General features: G+C 35.6%; 1 protein-coding gene across 10 annotated transcripts in view; it reads left to right on the top strand.

The window, feature by feature from the left end:
* The window catches only part of PIBF1 (progesterone immunomodulatory binding factor 1), a 191,259-nt gene that overhangs the window by 158,866 nt on the left and 10,881 nt on the right, over nucleotides 1-21,512 (top strand). For 5 of the 10 annotated variants that reach the window (XR_013355737.1, XM_077855406.1, XM_077855403.1 and 2 more), the window contains one exon: nucleotides 4,460-4,544. The exons of 2 other annotated variants lie outside the window; for them this stretch is intronic. Coding sequence is in view for 5 of the 8 variants with exons in the window: in XM_077855406.1 (XP_077711532.1) it covers nucleotides 4,460-4,544 (85 nt within the window). In the remaining 3 variants the exon portion in view is untranslated. Of the gene's footprint in view, nucleotides 1-3,280; nucleotides 3,449-4,459; nucleotides 4,545-6,243; nucleotides 6,971-21,512 lie in introns of those variants that run through there. 3 more of the 10 variants (XR_013355736.1, XR_013355738.1, XM_077855407.1) reach the window with 3 other exon arrangements.

The raw sequence follows: 21,512 nt of genomic DNA, 5'->3' as shown, positions 1-21,512 counted from the left end.
ATGTGCCTGTAAAATAGAGATATTAGCATGAACTCAAGGGTTAGATGGAAAAATTAAATGAAAGAACATATATAAAGCTTCTGGCACGAGAAGCTCAGTAAATATTACTTCCCTTCCTTTTGTCCTTCATTAATTTGAAATCTAAACATCAAATAACCCATTCAAAATGATTACTTAAAAAGGCCTATTCCTTTTTGCTAGCTGTTGATTTTAATTGGAAGGAATATTTACATGAATTGATTATTTTTTAAGCTGAAGTATAGTTGACATGCCATATTAATTTCAGGTGTACAACAGAGGGATTAAACATTTATATATGTTATGAAATGCTTACCATGGTATAGTTACCATCTGTCACCGTACAAACTTATAACAGTGTTATTGACTGTATTCCCCATGCTGTACCTTTCATCCCCATGATGTATTTATTTTATAGCTGGAAGTTTGAACAACTTAATCCCCTTCACCTATTTTGTCCAAACTCCAGCCCCCTCCCCTCTGGCAACCACTAGCTGTTTTTATTAATCTTTCTGTTTTGTTTTGTTCGTTTGTTTTGTTCTGTAGATTCCACATGTAAGTGAAATCCTGCAGAATTTGTCATTCTATGACATTTCATTTAGTATAATGCCCTCTAGGTTCATCCATGTTATTGCAAATGGCAAGATTTCATTCTTTTTTATAGGAGACTAATATTCCCGTGTGTGTGTGTGTGTGTGTGTGTGCACGCGTGTGTGTGTACACTACATCTTCTTTTTCTTTTTTTTTTTTTTTTAATTTATGATAGTCACACAGGGAGAGAGAGAGAGAGGCAGAGACACAGGCAGAGGGAGAAGCAGGCTCCATGCACCAGGGAGCCCGACGTGGGATTCGATCCCGGGTCTCCAGGATCGCGCCCCGGGCCAAAGGCAGGCGCCAAACCGCTGCGCCACCCAGGGATCCCTACATCTTCTTTATTCATCCATCCATAGTTGCCTTTTTGTTTTGTTGCTGATTTCCTTTGCTATCTCAAAGCTTTTTAGTTTGATATTATCCCAGTTATTTATGTCTATTTTTGCTGCCCTTACCTGAGGTGATAGATCCAAAAAACTAATCACTAAGACCAATGTCCAGGAGTTTATTGCCTATGTTTTCTTTTAGGGTTTTATGGTCTTAGTTAAATGGCTTCTTTTTAAAATATGTCTCTAGCTTATACAATAAAAGCTCTTTAAGGAACTGAATAATTTTATCATTTTCTTAGAAAATGAAACAGTGCCACTATACCACACCCACAGCTTGCAAATCTAGCTATTTATATTCAATGTCTAGAAAGGTTAGAGTAAATATGTACTAAAATGAAATGATAATAAACACATTAAAAGCTAACATTTGAGATATCACTATTAACTACTTTAAATTCCCCTATCATTAAAGTAATAATCCATTCTAAAAGTAGTACTGTTAAACTCTCCTCTACCAAACCACAGGAGACAATCTGAGTTATATAGTTTGATCTATGGCTCAGAACTGAAGGAAGCATGGAAAGAGAATAATTAGCATAAATTTCTTTTCCCCATTGTCAATTCTCAGTTTATTCTTAACCAGTAGTTTAAGAAGAAAAGACTACTTAGCCTTGTAAGGCTAAGCCAAGGTATATTGATCCAGGAAGTTAAAGAACAGTATATCAGGAATATGTTTTCATATAGCAGGTGACACAGAGCCATAAACATGAATTTCTGAGTAATAATTAACAGTGAATTGAACAGTTATGGGTGTAATATACCATTCATGAAAGATGTGCTTATAAGGAGATTTGTTTTGTAGTTGCTTGAGTCACGCATGGGAGCTTTGTATTTTTAAGGTAAATTTTCACCACTGTTATGAAATGTGTCTTATAGAAACTAAACTTTGATTGAGTAATTACATACATAGAAGAATACAGAGTATAATAATCATTATATTCAGTTTTAGAGACCCATGTGTTGAAGATAGTCCCCTTGTGGTTTAAGAGTATATTATACAGAAGGCTGAGACTTTGAAAATATATACCCAAATATCATCAGAGGAGTCTGTACTGTTTGTGATAAACCCACGTCTTGCAGGTAGAACACAGTTGCTCTGTGAACCAATTTACCCACTTTTTATTCTATATTAAATAGTTATTTTTGCTATTTAAATATGGAATAGGGCAGCCCAGGTGGCTCAGCGGTTTAGTGCCACTTTCAGCCCAGACAGGGCCTGATCCAGGGGACCCGGGATTGAGTCCCATGTCAGGCTCCCTGCATGGAGCCTGTTTCTCTCTCTGCCTGTGTCTCTGCCTCTCTCTCTCTCTCTCATGAATAAATAAATAAAATCTTAAAATAAATAAATAAATATGGAATACTTTCAGGATGCCTGGGTGGCTCAGTGGTTGAGCATCTGCCTTTGGCTCGGGGTGTGATCCTGGAGTCCTGGGATGGAGTCCCACATTGGCTTCCTGCATGGAACATGCTTCTCCCTCTGCCTGTGTGGCTGTCTGTGTGTGTGTGTGTGTGTGTGTGTGTGTGTGTGTGTGTGTGTGTGTCTTTCATGAATGAATAAATAAATCTTAAATAAAATAAATTTTTTTTAAATTGGAATACTTCCTTTATTCTGGAAAAAAATTAAACACTACACATAAAGCATTTCTAACAAATTATCCAGGTAAAATCCTTGGTTACATCAACGTTCCATTCCTAATGCATACATTTTATTTAAGGGCCTGTTGGTATTTGAGAGAAAGAGTGTGGGTGTGTGTTCATTTGTGTGTTTGTGTGTATGTACTGCTTGTGTTTGTTTATATAGTATGTGTATGTAACATACATGAACATTAACATATACATGCATATGAGCATTAACACATTTCTGTTCCTCGAAAAATCCTATTCCAATGTTACTGGATGTTTAATTTTGAAAAATATTTCATATTCAAGATGATTCTAGCTAAAGATAGATTTGAATTCTATAGTTACAGAAACATCTGATCTTTACCATGCTTTGGAGGACTCTGGCAGAATGTAGCACTCAGTTACCTTTATATCATTTAGTTCTTTTCAACTCCAAGGCTCTGTAGGATCTCTGATGCCTAATTCTGAATTCTTCTGCTGAGCATCTAAGCTGTATGGCATTTAATTACTGTTTTTCTGTGATACATGTTTTTCATCTCAATTAGTAATATCATGTAGCATGTATGTTGCATTTTATACGTTCAATTCTTTATTTAATCATTATTAGGTAATTCATATATCCCTTTGACATACATGAGTATTGTTTTCCACTTTTACAGATGTGAAAACTGAGGCTTAGTAGGGTGGTGTGTGTTGTGCTTTTATACCACACACTTGAGTCAGTGGCACAGTTGGAAACAGAAGTCAAAATTGCATCTTATCTTTCTCTCAGAGGACAAACTATGGTGCTTCCTTGGGGAAGTTCAGTTACTAGGAAAAAGGAGAATGTGAGTTTTTCCCTCTTACGTGCTTGGAATTACCAGTTTTTTCAGATCACCCACTACTATTCCTTGAATAGTAAAAAAAACTTGTGACTAATATTTTAAAAATTGGTGGCTTTCCATTTTCTTAAAGGATAATCTTACCTATCCAGCAAAATAATTCTAATTTTACCCTCACAGATTTTGTTTTGATATTTATGAAATTATGTTGTTTTAATTCATTGTTGCTTTTCTTAATTCTTGATGTGGTGCTGAGTAGATTCATTTCAGTGGCTTTCAAAGAGCATTTCATTTAATAATTCCAATTAATTTTTATACATTGAATAATAAAACTCCAGAAAATACAGAAAAGACCTCAAATATTTATCTTTTAAAATATTAATATGTTCTACTTAGGCTTCTCACCCTTTCCAATCAGAAGATAGATTTTATCAAAGGCAAATTCACAATGCAAAATTAGAAATTAAAGATTGAACTAAGAATTTGGGGACAAAAATTGTTTTCCCAAATTTAGCACAAACTGAATATCTCATTCATTTATCTAGCTTAGTTACATGAACCTGGTAATTTAGTGTGTGGTAAATTTTAAAATGTTACTTTTAGTTCTAAGGGTAAATGTTTTAATTTAATTTCCTGTGTCTTGAGTTTTAATATCTTGCCCAAACATACTTTTTACCTTTATATAAATCCCATTTCATCTTTTCTACATTTCAGGAGTGAGTAGTCCTCTTTAAAATACTAATTTTATGCTCCTACTAGGCAGGAAAGAATTCTCTGAAAGCATCTCATCTATACTGCTAAATGATCATTAAAAGAAAAAGTCTTCTTAGAAAATAGTTAGCTGTTGATTAAATCAAACATTATAGTGGCTGATCTGATATCTTTATGGACTATAAATTAAATTTCTCTTTAATTCAGGCCATCAGCTTTGTCTTTAGCCTTTTGCTATTTACTGTTTCTTAGTTAAATTTATGCCAATATGATGGCTTTAAACCTTGATCGGCTTTTTTTTTTCAGCAATTTAAATAAAGAAAAGTCAGCTTTACTACAGATGAAGAATCAAATGGCATTAGATTTAGAACAACTTCTAAATCATCGTGAGGTACTTTTTCCATTTTGTCATAATTTTTACTTTATGCTTTTTCAGAGTCCATGTTGCATTAAGATTGCTGGATTCCAGTTGTCCATGTACATTAATGATTTCTCATGTTTATGTCTCACTGTGATCTGGTCCTTTATATTGAACATGTGATATACTTTATTATTCTTTATGAATTAATGATACTTTATTCTTTGGGTTAATTCTTATTCTTGGAATGCCCCTTCTTGTTGACCTCTTTTGCCTATTCAGTCTCTGTCATTGGATTTCCCCATTATTTAATAATTATGTTTTACCTCTCTATCGCACTAGACAGTAAATTTCTTTAGTGTACTTTGTCTTATTCATCACTGTATTGCCTGTATACTATATGTATGCCAAGAGCCCATAAAATATTTTTTGTTGTTCTTCTCCAAAACTCTTTTAGAGCTAATATAAATTCCTCATTTTATAAAAGGAGAAAGGAGTTTCAAGTGGCTTGTCCAAAGCCAGTTAATAACTAAGAGATAACCCCATTTTTCTTATTTTTTTGAGTCAGATGTATTGAAATGCAATATACATACAGTAAAATTCATGCCCTGTTTATTATACATTTCTGTGATTTTTGGCTAATACACCCACTTGTGTAACCATCACCATAGACAATATATAAAATAGTTTCATCACTTCAGAAAATACCTTCATGCCCCTTTTATATTGACCCTTTCTCCACCTACAGTCCTCCCAACTACTGATCCGTTTTCTATCCCTGTAGTTTTGCCTTTTCCGGCAAAAGGTATTCCATTTTCCCAGAATGTTGTATAAATGAAATGATCAGTCTTTTCAGACTAACTTTTTTCATTTACTATAAAAAAAGATTCATCCATGTTGTTGCAAATATTAGTCATTTATTCCTTTTTGTTGCTGAGGAATATTCTATTGTATGGACATACCAGAGTTTGTTAATCCATTTACCAGTTGATGGACATTTGAGTTGTTTTCATTTGGAGGCGTCTATAAGTAATAACGATGCTATAAATGATCATGTATGTGTTTTGGTAAATGTAAGTTTCCCTTTCTCTTGGTATATACCCCAGGAGCAGGATTTCTGGGTCTTTTGGAAAGTGTATGTTTGACCTTATAAGCAACTGCCAAACTATTTTCCAAAGTGACTGTACCTTTTGCATTCCCATCAGCAACGAATAAGTGTTCCAGTTGCTCTGCATCCTCTCCAACAGTTGGTATTGTGAAGCCTAGTTTTTTAATCCAGTGCATTTTTTCCACTGAACTATCAGTGCCTTGTCTTGGCCATGTTTTTACCATTTTGTTATCCTAACAGAGAAAGAAATGCTCAAAACAGATGATTGGTTTATGAGTATGCTGAAGACATTGTTTCCTTGTCTGGGAAAGACATAACAGATATTTGGGAAGAAATTATTGGAAGGATATTATTGAGAGAGATGAACTGGGGAATATTCCTGGAAGCAGTTCAAAGCAGTTCCCTAGAAATGGTGTCAAGGGAATTGCAGGATTTTCTCTGTCTTAGAAATGGCCTTTGGAGTAGTTCTCTAATAGGTATATTTTCCATGATGGGTGAAAGGAATAAGGCGTCCCTGACTAGATTTCAGAGGTGACTTTTGCATAGGTAACTAGATCTACCAACAGGTTGTACAGAGTAGGAAGAGTTTCTCTAAAAATATTTATTCTTTTTTCTGACTTCCAGGCCTTATCTGTTACCACTTGTGTTCTAAGATTCCACCTTCAAATAATTGTTCTTCACTGTGGAAGAAGCCTGATTCATTCACTATGTGGATTTTCACAAATGTTTAAAAAATTGAATATTTAGGAAATAATAACGCAGGGGTGCTTGGGTGGCTCAGTTGGTTAGGTCTCCAACTCTTGATTTCTGCTCAGCGTATGAGATTCAGCCTTGCATCAGTCTCCATGTTCAACATGAAGCCTGCATAAGATTCTCTTTCTCACTCTTCCTCTGCCCCTCCCCACTTCACTCATGTGCACACACTCTCTCGAGCACGTGCTCTCTCTCAGAGAGATGCAGATATCCATTCAGCCATACCAACTTTTTTTCATAAAGCTTCATACAAGTATTCTTTTGGAATGACAATTCTCATTTGTTTTTAGAAGATTATACTAGACCATGAAAAATATGTGAACAACTTTATGTATTTTGTACATCCTGCTCGGGATCACATTATTCATGAATCCAAATAAAAATTAAAAGTTCTATTTAGTGGGTTGAGATTTGTATAAGTTTACAAGGAAATATGTTTAAACATAGAAATTAAATACTAGCAAGATGAAACTACACTATGGCATCAGTGAAATTTGCATGGATTCATATCTAATTGTCAGTTAATTTTCATGCATTCAGTAGTATCTTCATTTTGACAATTATATTTTAATAATCCAACACTGTGATTTTTCTTAATGCCAGACATCTAAAGAAAAGAAGCTTTTTTCTTTTCAAAGCAAAATGAAAATTAAAGTTTAATAAAGCAAACTTGATACAAATTTTTCATTTTTTGTGGCAGCCCAGGTGGCTCAGCGGTTTGGCGCTGCCTTCGGCCTGGGGCATGATCCTAGGGACCTAGGATCGAGTCCCAAGTTGGGCTCCTTGCATGGGGCCTGCTTCTCCCTCTGCCTGCATCTGTGCTTCTGACTCTGTGTGTGTCTCTCATGAATGGATGAATAAAATCTTTAAAAAATTTTTTTTTCATTTTTTTTCCAAGAAACCATGTAATGCCAACTTAAAGTGTGTAGATGCAAAATCAAGTGTAAAAACTGCTTAGTTGAGAGAACAGCAGGTAACCCAAGGGTAATGCTTGACTATCCACTTAAATATTTACCTGATAAAACAGAGAGTCAGAGCACCTGGGTGGCTTAGTCAGTTAAGGATCTGACTTTTGCTCAGGGCATGATCTCAGAGTTCTGGGACTGAGCCCTGCATCGGGTGCTGCACTCAGCAGGGAGTCGGCTTGTCCCTCTGCCCCTCCCCACCACTCATTTTCTCTTTCTCTCTCTCTCTCTCTCTCTCTCTCTCTCCCCCCCCCCCCTTCTGAAACATTTTTTAAAGGCCAGGGAATGCCTGCGTGGCTCAGTGGTTGAGTATCTGCCTTTGACTCAGGTTGTGATTCCCGGGGTCCCGAGATCGAGTCCCACGTCAGGCTCCCTGCGAGGAGCCTGCTTCTCCCTCTGCCTGTGTCTCTGCCTGTGTCTCTGTCTCTGTCTCTGTGTCTCTCATGAATAAATAAATAAAATCTTTTTAAAAAAATATTTTTTTTAAGGGGATATACCTGGATGGCTTAGTCAGTTAAGTGTCTGCCTTTGGCTCCATGATCCCAGGTCCTGGGATTGAGCTCTGCCTTGTCTCCCTGCTCAGCAGGAAGCCTACTTCTCTCTCTCCCTGTACCCCACCCCCTACTTGTGCGCTCACTCTCTTTCTTTCAAATAAATAAAATCTTAAAAAAAAAAAACAGAGTCTGCGGGATTGATTTATCCATTTTATGGCTCTGAGAGTCAAGTACTTAGAATAACCAATAAATAACAGTCGGATAAGAATACCTCTGATAAATAGAATTTTTTTGAAAGTGAAAAATCAGGGCTGAGACTAAGGTGAGGCAAGCAAGGCACGTAGGGCACAAAATGTAGGAGGTGCCCACTCTCATAGTCATGCACAGTACACGTGAGAGCTTGTCCCACACTAGGCAGGACCCTGGGAAAATTGTCTAATATGAGTCACTGCTTTAATCAGCTAAATTTTCTGAGTTTATATCCATATGTGATCAAATGCACATTTTAAATTTTTCACTGGACACCTCTGGTCTAACTTTTTAAGTAGTGTCAATTAGTTCCAATAAGACTTTCTAGATGGTCACGTAATATGAAATAAGAACATCCACTCATTTACATAGTTATCAAGTATGTGTTAAATAAAAAAGAAAACAGATGAGATTATTCTAGGTTGACAATTCTAGGACATTGGGGCATGACCATAAAGGGTTTTATTTTCTATATTAATGTTAGATCTAAAGTATTTTTTTTAAGATTGTATTTATTTATTCATGAGAGACACAGAGAGAGAGGCAGAGACATAGGCAGAGGAAGAAGCAGGCTCCCTGTGGGAAGCCCGATGTGGGACTTGATCCTGGGATTCCAGTATCACACCCTGAGCCCTGAGCGGAAGGCAGATGCTCAACCAATGAGCCACCCAGGCGTCCCAGATCAAAATTATTTGCTTTAAAAATTCCTAAGCTAAATGTCACAGAGTTAAATCTCATTGTCCCCACTTTTACAGATGAATCTGAGGCTGATAAGAGTTAAGGAACTCAACCATGATTATATATTTACTGTCAAAACTAAAAGCAAATACTTTTTTTTTTTCTGAAACAAAAGTTTATGATCTTTTTCCTTAGTCCCATTTAGACAAAAATCTCATGATGAATTACTGCTTGCATTAGTTCCAGGAAAATTTTTTCCTCCGTAGATGAAGTTATATTCTTTCTTTTTGTCAGAAAGTGAAAACTATGTAATTTAATGTGTTTCCTTTTTGTCTTAGTTGCCAAAAAACTCAGAGCTGAATATCTTATCCAGGTGTTATAATCTCTCTTTTTCCTCTTTCTCTTTTGATGCTTCAGAGTAACTTTTTTTGATTTCCTTTAAGTGGGTTGTGACCTTTTTTTTTTTTTTTTTTTGGCTGCGATCTTTTTTTTTTTTTTTTAATTTTTATTTATTTTATGATAGTCACACAGAGAGAGAGAGAGAGAGAGGCAGAGACACAGGCAGAAGGAGAAGCAGGCTCCATGCACCGGGAGCCCGACATGGGATTCAATCCTGGGTCTCCGAGATCGCACCCTGGGCCAAAGGCAGGCGCCAAACCGCTACGCCACCCAGGGATCCAGGTTGCAATCTTTTTTACCCTTAAATGTCTTCACTTATGCTAAGACCTCTTAGTTATAAAAATATAAAATAATATAATCTTAAATAATGAGGTTAAAAGGAGATAAAGGAAAAGATCAACTGATAGGATCTCATCTTGAATTATAGTAGCGAGGCTTCAAGTTAAACATTCAGTTTTGAATATAAGAAATGTAATTCCTGAGCATGTCTTCTTTCTTATTGAGTATACCTCTCAGGAATCTTCTTACGTGGCTTTCATTTTTCATCCCTTTTTATCCACTCATCTTCACCTTTTGAAACAAGATATCCTGATTTGGAAATTCTAATTCTGCTTTTCTGTGTATATATTTCATCATAAAATATAAGCCCTTAGAATATAAGTTTTCAAGAGTAGGAAAAGCATCTTTAATCAGCCAAATGTTTCATAGAATACTGTGCATAATTTTAAGATGTTGATATAAAGCCCTTTTGTGATTTCTTTTGTAGCTGTATTAAGGGTGGTGGTAAGAGCCCCAATTAGGAAACTATTCCAGTATTTCAGTGAGTGATGGTGGTATCTTAAACCAGACTGGTATAATGGTGTCCCACAAGAATGGGCTAATTTGAAGCCTGTTTAGAAAGTAGAATCATGGGGCTTGGTGATTGGATCCAGGGAATGTTGAAGAGCAGAGATACAAGAATTGATGCCTGGAGTTTTGGCTTGTGTCGTGGGTTTATGGTGGTGCTGCAAAGCACATGGGACAAATAGATTTGGAGAAGAAAGCTCAAGAAAATATCTAAGTGGATATATCCAGTAAAGAAGGTGCTTTATATATGGAAGGGATTAAATGAATTGGTAAATGAACTACGTAGAGTGAGAGCAGAAAAAGGCCTAGGCCAAAATCTTGAAGAGCACCAACATTTAAGGGAGAGGCAGAGGAAAAAGTGTGTACACAAATTAGAAGGTGGGGTAACCAGAGAGATGGCAGGAACATCAGAAAGACAGTAGAATCTGACCAGTGACAATGGGCTGTCAAGGGGCCAAGTCAAACAAAGATAAAAAAAAAAAAAAAAAAAGCATCGGTTGAATTTTAGTAAGATGGTACAGCAGTTTCAGTGGAGCTAAAAAGCAGACCACAGTGAATTGATGAATGAGCAGAAGTTGAAAAGTGGTCTAGGAAAAATAGGCAATCTTTAAGATATTTAAATCAGAATATAGGATGATGGGAAGGAGGGAGAACATGAGATCAAGGACTTTTACCTCCCACAGCTAGAGAGTTTAAATGGTGATAGGAGCCAGGTAGAGACATTATAGGTACAAACAAGAGAAGATAATCAATTTCCCAGCAGAGTGTTGGAGAAGGAAGAGATCTAGAGCACAGTGATGGGATTTAACTTTAAACAGGAGGGGCACCTTTTCCATTTTGAAGATAGAAATAAAGATTATGTTAAGATAAAAGTTGAGTTCAGGGCAGCCTGGGTGGCTCAGCGGTTTAGCGCTGCCTTCAGCCCAGGGTGTAATCCTGGGGACCTGGGATCGAGTCCCATGTCAGGCTCCCTGCATAGAGACTGCTTCTCCCTCTGCCTGTGTCTCTGCCTCTGTGTGTGTGTGTGTGTGTGTGTGTGTGTGTGTGTGTGTGTGTGATGAATAAATAAATAAATAAAATCCTAAAAAAAGAAAAGATAAAAGTGAGTTTGTAGGTTTGGTTGTAAGAATTCAGGTAGTTTCCATCCAATGGCTGTGCTCTAATGGCAAGAGATGTGCTAGTGTCAGAATTTTGAGGAAAATAGAATTTTGAAATAACTACACAGTAAATGAGAAATATATATTATGAAAATATTAGGGGTGCCTGGGTGGCTCAGTGGTTGAGCACCTGCCTTCAGCTCAGGGCGTGATCCTGGGTCTGCAGATCAAGTCCCACATCCGGCTCCCTGCAGGGAGCCTGCTTCTTCCTCTGCCTATGTCTCTGCCTCTCTTTCTGTGTCTCTCATGAACAAATAAATACAATCTTTTAAAAAAATATATTAGATAATTGCCAAGTTGAAACACCATGTGTTTATAGTAGTACCATTCTGCACAATTTATCTCTAGTAGTGTGTAGCATGCTAGGTATAAACATGGAGAAGATGGACATCTGGATTGGTCCAGAATTGCATTCTACCTTCTAGTGTACATGCGTATATATATGTTCAAGTCTCTTCTTAAATTTTAAGGTTGGAATAACCTTTATATTCTTTATGTCACCTACATTTTGAAATACTGTGGGAAAAGCCAGTCAGACAAGATGAGTTCATAATCACAGCTCTGCTTCTTGATAGCTATAGATTCTTGTGACAATAAGTTAACCCCTTAAACTCAGTTTCCTCAGTGTAAAGGCAATGTTTCCCTTATATGACTGTATGGGAATTAAAAACTGTAGTAACATTCCTAGAATGTAATAGGCATATAACTCAATGAATGTGGTTCCTTTTTCTCTTTTCCTTCTGTTCCAAAAGTCAATTCAAATGGTATGTGTTCTTTGAAGTTCTCTTTAGCTCCACAAAGAAAAATTTAACCTTTTTTTCTACTTTTTTCCAATAATTTTTTAGATATTTCTATTAATGTTCACATTATTATATACCATAATTATGCATATGACTTAGCCAGAAAAGTGCTTCATTTTTCCTAGTAAATTAGCCGTTAGCACAGTATTTAGCACATAATAATAAGTACTTAGTTGAATGTTTGTTTATGGTCCTTTACAGTCTTCAATTATAATTGTACTTGAAACTGTCAAATAGAACAAATAGAAAGCTTTAGAAACTAGCCTTCAATATATCCTCATCCTCTTCCTGCCCATAGTAAAGCACACTCTGACAACTGCTATCATTTTAACTGAAGAAGCTCTCCTACACCCAAGAACAATTTCAGAGATTTATCTAAAAGTAGCCACTAGGAAGTCGTATCTGTAAAGTTTGTCTAGAATAAAGCTACTCCTAAAACCCTGGATGTGGTATCTGTACCCACAAGCAAACTTTGGGGATATCAAGCCTCTCAAAAATGATACATATTTGTGGAAGATATCTAAGACCTGAGATTCTTCTACCTTTTCACTTACTGCTTCTACCAATACTATCTTTCAGGGCTTACTGGCATTTCAGTTAGTATTTAACCAGAATTAACTAGCCACTCCTTACTAAGGTACCTAGAATATGCAAAGCCCCATACTTGCCTGAATGGTGGACTCCCATTAGCCCAGATAATTTGCCTCTTACTGCAGTATGTATCACTTAACAAAAAGAAAACGAACCTGCAGTTAACCAGGTTTCCTAAAAGTGAAGTCACAGTATAATTATCATTCTTTTATGGTATGTTTATGTTCCGGGATTCTAACTTGTATGTTCTTTGTGATTTCTCGGAAAGTTTCAGGGACATTTCAGCACCACAAGTGCCCCTTAGGCAATCCACTTCATAAAGGGTTCAAACAAATTACATATTTCTATATGTGTGTCATTCCTTTTGGTTCATACTTCACTGTTTTGACATTTTCTTAAGGATACCTTTTTACATGTTTTTCTTATATACCTGTGTAGTTAAATTTTACATCAACATGACTAAAAAAATACTGAGTGCTTAAGTTAATTTTTGTTAGATATAATAATTTCTCAGATTCATACATTTCTCCATGATGCTCTTCCACTTAAAATTTTTTATTTAGTAGGTTTTAGTGAATATTTCTTTTTAAGATTATTTGTTTATTTGAAAGAGAGAGAGAGAGAGAGACCACTCACATGGGTTTAAAAGTTAAAATATGCCAGAACTAAACCTATTATATATCAGTAATAATATCTTGAGTTTTTATAGCTTCTTTCTTCCAAAATGTTTAAAACATTTAAGTCTTACAGGAACCCTATGATGGTCATTTCACAGAAAGAGCAGCTGAATCTCAGTTATCCATCTTAAGGAATGTTAACTCTCCTCAATTTTGAGTTGCATAAAAGACACACGAATTTCTCTTAGGTTGTACTCTGTGGACCTCTATGTTTATGTGGACTTGTACAGAACTTAGTAAAACGAGGTTAAATTATTTTCATAAGTATTTTGACTGCTTTAATCTTTTTCATCATCTTTAAAATTACAAATATCCTTGTATCTTGCAAGTAAAACTCTTATGTGAAGCAATAATATAATGTCTCATCATAAAAATATTTTACCTGTGTATATATGCTATCTTAACTTTTTTCTCATCACACTTTCATATCTCTTAGGTATCATATAGGCCTGCTATTCTCTAGTTTTTTGAATATGTATTTTAGAATGAAATATGTATTTTTCCCACTATATTTTAGAAGTTTGGCATATTTTCTTTTAAATAGTACATTTCTCTAACCTTTTTTTTTTTTTATCAGTAAGGAAAAAGTAAAGACCTCTTGCTGTCATTTCTATCCATGTGTTTTTATAATTCTCTTAGAATTGTAACAGTTTATAACAAACCAAACAATTATAGAACATGAGACACACAAAACTGCAAAGCTATAAATAAAAATAAGTCTCTGGAAATGTATGGTGGCCAGGAGGGATGAGATAATTATGATCATAATCCTGTCAGGTTCCATATTGGCAGTATTTTGATAGAAACTTAAGTCACTGATCACGTCTCAGGGAACTAACACTGAGAGAAGGCTAGGAATAAAACATGGAGAAAGTACAGGTACAGGAGTCAGCTACACTCTGGAAACCAGTCCTCAGAGTAGAACACAGTGTTCAGAGCCTGAAGTCAATGATGGAAATCAGCTGGAGTATCCATCAAAACCTATCAGATTATACTGAGATAGTAAAGGCCAGAAATTGGACAGCAACTAGAAGAATACTGTTACAGAGGAAGAGCAGGACACCAAGAGAGCTTGAGTACCAGAAGGCAGAGAAGTCAGAAGTCCAAAGGAGACCATCCAGCAATCAGAGGAGATAAAGGGTGTGTACAAGGCAATCAGAACAGAATCAGAGTGCCCACACTTCTGTTATGTCAATGATGTCAGTGATTTCAACTCGGGGCCTACTTATTGTGTTAATTCTAGCTTCCTCTACCTGGATCGCTGTTGAGCATGACCTTATGATTATATCCAAATTCAGGAAAGAATGTACTAGGTGATTAGTTATGTCCCTTAGGCTATGACAGCACAGTTGTGTCTCATTCATGTATATACTTGAGCTCTTGCTAAGCTTTCTTTTTTTTTTCTTTTCCTTGCTAAGCTTTCAATCACAGATAAGGTATGGTTTCAAAAATGTGAATGTCATCTTAAATACATTAGAATATGAAGTAAATAGGCTTTATTCTGCTCTGGCCAAGACTTCTTTCTTTGTTCTGTTCTAGACCCCAAACTTTTCAATAGTAGAAGGTAATCTGAGGAAAACAATCAGGGTGGTGAAAGAATTCAAGAATTATTTTTACATAGAAAAGGAATGAATGAACTGGGGGTGTTTACAGAAGAAATGATTTAGAGGGGGATCCCTGGGTGGCTCAGTGGTTTAGTGCCTGCCTTTGGCCCAGGGCGCTATCCTGGAGTCCCGGGATCAAGTCCCGCGTCGGGCTCCTGGCATGGAGTCTGCTTCTCCCTCTGCCTGTGTCTCTGCCTCTCTCTCTCTATGTCTATCATGAATGAATGAATGAATGAATGAATGAATGAATAAATAAATAAATAAATAAATATTTTTTTAAAAATGAAATGATTTAGAGAGTTTTAAGAAATTCAAAGTAAACGTGTGAAAGAGATAGTAATAGACTTGTTATACAAGTATCCAAAGGCTAGAATTAAAACCTAAGAGTACACATTAAAAGGAGACACGTTTTGTTTTGTTTGGCTTTGTTTTTTGTTGTTGTTGTTATTGCTGTTGTTTTGTTTTGATTAGAGGGTGGGTTAAGTAACTTGAAGATCCCTTCCAAATCTGAAATTGTGTGATTGTGTGCATATGTGTGTATGTGTATGAAAGCCTTTGATAGAAGATACATGCACTATTATATAAATAATGACAGCTTTGAACCCAGGACGACCTGCATTTGAAAACTGGTTTCACTTACTAGTAACTAATGAACTTGGTTAAATTTCTTAAAATATCATAAGCTTATTTCTTCATCTTCAAAATTGAAGTAATATTTACCTCTTGGTATTTGGAAAAGGATTAATTTTTTTTTAAACATTTATTTGAGTGAGAGAGAGACTACAGAGGGGGAGAGGCAGAAGGAGAGGGAGAGGGAGTCTTAAGCAGACTCCACACTGAGCACAGAGCCTGACATGGGGCTTAATCTCATGACCCTGAAACCAAGAGTCGGGCACCCAACCAACTACACCGCCCAGGCACCTCTAGAAGAGGATTAAATTATTATGTAAAATACTTAACACAAGGTCTAGCACACAGTAGATGGACAGTGAATGTTAGCTCTTGCCCACTCTCTTCCTCTCTCCACACCTAAAAACTTTATATTCTCCCTATGATCCAAAGGGACAACCCCAGGGAAAGGTTCCCTACTAATAGGAACAAGTATTTAGACAGTAGGGACAGAGAACAGCGATTTGCAGTTGTAGATACTGATACTATTCTTTAACAGTTCTGCCATACAAAATCTGCTTTGTCCCTTGTTTAGAGTATAGTGGCATTGACATTCAAGGTATATTTTAACTTCCTCAAAACCATGTATTAAAAATCTCTACTAACGTATTTGTAAGTGAAATAATCTGAGTTCTGAAATCTGCTTTAGAATATTTTTTAAAAACTGGTAAGGAAATAGATAAAACACTGTTGACAGAACAATCTGGCAGTTCCTCAAACAACTAAACATAGAGTTAACCATATGACCCAGCAGTCCACCTCTAGGTTTGTACCCAAGAGAAATGAAACATGTCCGCACAGAAACTTACGCATGCATGTTTATAGCAGCATTATTCACAATAGCCAAGAAGTGGAAACAACCCAAATGTCCATCAGCTGATGAATGGATAAACAAAATATGGTATAGCCGTACAGTAGAGTATTATTTGGCCATAAAAAGAAATGAAGTACTGATATATGTTACAACATGGACGAATCTTGAAAACATTATGCTAAGTGAAAGAAGCTAGTAACAAAATTATATGACCACATATATTATGATTCCATTCATATGAGACATCTAGAACAGGGAAATCTATACAGGCAGAAAGTACATTAGCTGTTGCTTAGGGGTGGGAAGGTGAGAGTAAGGGGATTGAGGAGTGACTCCTAAGGAATCTAGGTTTCTTTTGAGGTAATAAAAAAGTTTTAAAATTGACTGTGGTGATGTGCACATATCCATGGATATACTAAAAACCATTGAATTACACAGTTTAAATGAATGACTGTATGGTTGTGAATTATATCTCATTAAAGCTAGTTTAAAAAACAATATTGGCAAAATGTTTGTCATTGTTACAATTAAGTAGTAGAACTGAAGAGTTTCATATATTCTTTGTAAATTGGAAAATTTCTATAATAAAATGTTTTTTAAATACCCTTTCAGATAAAGTTTAAATATCCAAAATATGTATGTACTTGATTTAAAACAAGGTTGGTTTTTACCTTGTGTTTACCGCAAGTGGGAAAGATGCACAGAATTATCTGACTTGTTAGCTGTGATACATTATTATTCCTATGTAAAAACACTTACATTTGACCTTCAGTAGAGCACATACTTTGCATTATACTTGTCAGAGCTATTTTCATCAAGAAATGCCATCTATGTGTCCCCTTGCCAACATCTTTGCAGAGTTTACAACTTTCAGCAATTTATTGGCATCAACTATGCAATACTGTTAAGCAGCTGCTCTGCAGTTGAGCTGTTTTAATATACCACCACTCTATGCAAATAGTTTGTATTCAATGGCCACGATATGTGATTTTGGATTCAAGAGAGCAGTTTATCTGTTTTATAGATATTATTTATGCAGTAACAGTCGTCATCCTTCTCTTCCTCCTCCTCCTGCTCATCATCATCTAGAAGTTTCATAAGAATATCCTTGCCCTTAATTCTTCCATTTTGAGTAGTAATTATTTTACTACAGTGTGGTTTTTATTTTTTTATTTCAGTTTTATCCTAAGTCTCAATTGTATAACCAGATGCAATTCTAGAGCTGTTCATTTTAATGAATGGTTAATTAATTCTTGAAGTTACTATAATTTTTTTATGTATTTGATATCCTGGATTATAACATATATAATATTAGCTTTTTGAAAATCAGTGTAAAAGTGTTAGAATTTATGACTATTATTATAAATCAGACTATGTGTATAGAATACTATTTAAAGATCTCAAACCAGTGGTTAAAGGGAAAGAGGATTAGGGTGTGTCCCTTTTACAGTATTTGAATTTTTACAGTGAACAAGTAATGCTTGTATAATTTGTAAAAATGGGAATTTTAAAAAATATTTTGAGACATTAATGGAGCATTTGCCAAGAATAGGCTAAAACAGCCAAAGTGAAAGACTCCAGATTAGAGCACTCTGCGTTTTGTCATTTTGGAGAAGAGAGCCTGCTTTCTGCATGAGGACCCCTAGAGTGAAGCCACTAAACAGATTTTCTCATCCACATATTCAGAGAGAGTTTTCTGTTGCTTTCTTTCCATAAATGAAACAAAAAACCAAAATAATCTGGTTCTTTGTTCATAAATTGGAACACACACCAAAGACTGTCAAAAATTGGAAGAAAATTAGGACAAAAGAGAAAAAAATCACAGTAAACAGAGAAACTGACCCTGTTCTGCAAAGAAAACAAAAACAAAATTCCATAGCAGAAAAACACAACATATTATAATTCTTTTTTTTCCAGAAAGATTTGAGAAAGTAGTATTTCCATAAAATAAGAAACAACGAGGGGATCCCTGGGTGGCTCAGCGGTTTAGCGCCTGCCTTTGGCCCAGGGCACAATTCTGGAGTCCCGGGATCGAGTCCCACATCGGACTCCCGGCATGCATGGAGCCTGCTTCTCCCTCCTCCTGAATAAATAAATAAATAAATCTTGAAAGAAAAGAAAAAAGAAAAGAAAGAAAAGAAAAGAAAAGAAAAGAAAGAACAAAAAAACATTAGTGCTATTTTATTTTCAAAAATTGTAGGAGAAGGATGTGAGGAAAAGTCAATGAACTCTCCTAAAACTGAGAAAAAGGTAAAAAGATGGAAACTAACAGAGAAAAACTAAACAATATAGAAGATCATAGAAAGAAAGAAAACAATTACTAAGAAATAAGAATCAGCTTGGCATCATAGTTCTCAGAAATTTGGCTTTAGAAAACAAACTAATACCATCAAAGTCCTGAAGGAAAGCACAATACTTTCTTCCACAATGCCCTCAGAATAATGAAACTTGCCAAGATAAATAATAAAGAAAGTAACCAGGAGAAATTTCAGAATAACAGCTGTGCATCAGTCTTAAAAGCAATCAGTACAAAATTGAACCCAGCTAATAAATAGCATGATTAAGAAGCTAGATAATCTTAAGTGATATGGAAAAAGGCATATATTGTTTCCATCAATGAGGGAAAAAAACTAAAAAGCAAGCACTTTAAGAAGGAGGAAAATCTCTGTAAGAAAATCAGAGTACAAAATAGGAACCCAAATATGATTTGGAACAATAGATGCAATGTAAGAAAAAGAATTCAATTGAACATGATACTTGAAACATTCTTTGAATATCAGAGGTTCCTTTCTTGTGCATCTAATCACACTCTGCAGTGAACAATATTTGTAAGTCATCAAATACTAGTACAAATAATCCTACTGACCAATCAGAAAAGGACAGTGATAGAACAGAGAAAAGCAGAACCCAAACTAAGGAAATGAAATGCAAAAATGAAGTCCAAACAGTAAGAGTGGAATCTTAAATAGAAGATGGAACCAGCAATCAGGAGCCAGACAAGAACATGGTAAAAACCAAACCAGATCAGGACCAAAACAGAAGATCTCAGGGTGACTTCATCCTACCTAAAGATTCTCTTTTGTAGTGACAAGTTTTCTAGCTCATCTATGCTATGTTGGTTTATTTATTTTTTGTTTTGTCAGTCTGAGAATTGAGATCTTGTAATTATAACCATTTATTTGTAATGGTAATACCAATTAGGGCATGACAATTTATGCCAAAAGTGTAGGTGAAAAATCTATTAAAATATTGTTATGGGTAGAAAGACCCAATATCCTAAAAATCAGTTCTAAGTTTTTCTCCTACTTTAATAGAGGTCCACCCCTGTCTCTAAGAGCCAAAAACATACCCGAATCAGTAAACATTTTACAGTGTGACATAGGGTGCATGAATTGACAGACTATTGAAATAGAGTTTGAAAGTCCAGGAATAAATCATATATTTAATGGAAGTTTAGTGCATGATAAAGATAAGCATCTGAAATGGGTGAGTACATAATTTTATCACAGAATACCTATGGGGGAAAGATGTTGAATCCACACCCTTCACCACAAGCCAGGATAAACTTCAAACAGATCAGAGGTCTAACTGAAAAGGAAAAGAAAAAGAAAGCATAAAAGTAACTGGAGGAAAATGGAAGAAGACACGGAGAAGGCTGTAAAATAAAGATTGACATATTCAGCTACATCAGAATCATAAAGTTCTGCATAGCAAAAAAATATATATATATAAACATAGATAAAAGATAAACAGGGGGCGGAAAACTGCCACTCATACTACAAAGGGCTAAAATCTCTAACATATAAAGAGCTCTTTGAAATGTGTAAGAAAACGACCAATCACCCAGGAGAAAAATGGGCCAAGGATATCAAATACCCTTAAGTATATGAAAAGCTGCTCAACCTCACAATAAAAGAAATGCAAAATAAACATACTCACTTATCGAACTGGCAAATAGCCAAAAAGGTAACACAAGCACACATTTTATCAATTAGGAAACTGAATCTCATTGAACCAGAGTAGATTGCCTAAGTTTACAGAGTTAGTAACAGGAGTAGAGGTGTCTTCAACTTCTAACCTAATGCTAAAATAATTCCAGTACATGTCTTTGTTTGGCTGTGTGTTCAGTGCATGATGGGATTGCAGATACTATTTGTTGTTAAAGTAAAATATTCCTTCCCAAAATTTATCATTGATATGAAAGAGATGGATCATTTCTATGACCAAACATAATAAAACTGAACAAAATTTTTCTACATGTTCTTTTAGTATCCATTGTAGCTGTCTTTTTTTAATAGGAATTTTTTAGAACTGTGTTGCTCGTAAAATGTTCTTTACCTAGGTTTCAGAAACCGTGCTAACATTATTGTTTAATACAGTTAGAAGAATGAAAATAGACTGTGACAACAGCCTAAATTAAAGTGATCCTAGTTTGGATGAAGCAAAGATCAAGAATTTCTTGAATAGAGAATAAATCAAAGAATAAATCAAGAATTTCTCTTCTGTCTCCTGACCAGCACCAGGAATGAGCTATTTCCTGTAACTGCTCCTATACCAGCAGTAGAAGGAAGCCAAAGAGAAACAAAATGATGGCCTCCTCCCGGACACTTAGGAGCCAAAACCCTCTGCCTTACTATACCTACAACTTATTCCTGTTTGTTGTGTAGATGATTTAGGCACTTAACGTTTTCTCTTCTACCTTTTCAATTATTCCATTTCCTTTTGAAGTCTTTTAAGAAAATGGTAGAGGAAAAAGCCCCAAACTTTTTTAATTGCCTACTAATCACCAGTTAATCTCCTCAGCCTCATTGCCCCACTGGTCCCCTTCCCCAGCAAATATGATCCCCTTTACGTATTAACTGTAGATTAGTAGTAGGTTGTGCTAAAGGTTATTTTTTCCTATTATTGTATCTTCATGCCAAGATACAAAAGTTAAGGCAAGTAAACATGGGTTCTTTCAGATGCAAAGCTTTCTTTTGATAGACCGAGAGCCCATCATCTTATCTCCCCTTTCCCTTCTTACAATGGTCAGTAGAACATGAGCTAAAATCTACTATAATACCAGACATGTTTAACACCAAATTGGTGATTATGTACTTCACTACAGAGAACACATAAGCGAAATAACATAATATTGAAAGCAAAAAGATCCCTCAAAAGGCCCAAATGATGTTATATCAGATTGGCACCGTCTGAA

The sequence above is a fragment of the Canis aureus genome, chromosome 17, assembly GCF_053574225.1.
Source record: "Canis aureus isolate CA01 chromosome 17, VMU_Caureus_v.1.0, whole genome shotgun sequence".
NCBI lineage: Eukaryota > Metazoa > Chordata > Mammalia > Carnivora > Canidae > Canis > Canis aureus.
This window is presented reverse-complemented; position numbering and strand designations above follow the sequence as displayed.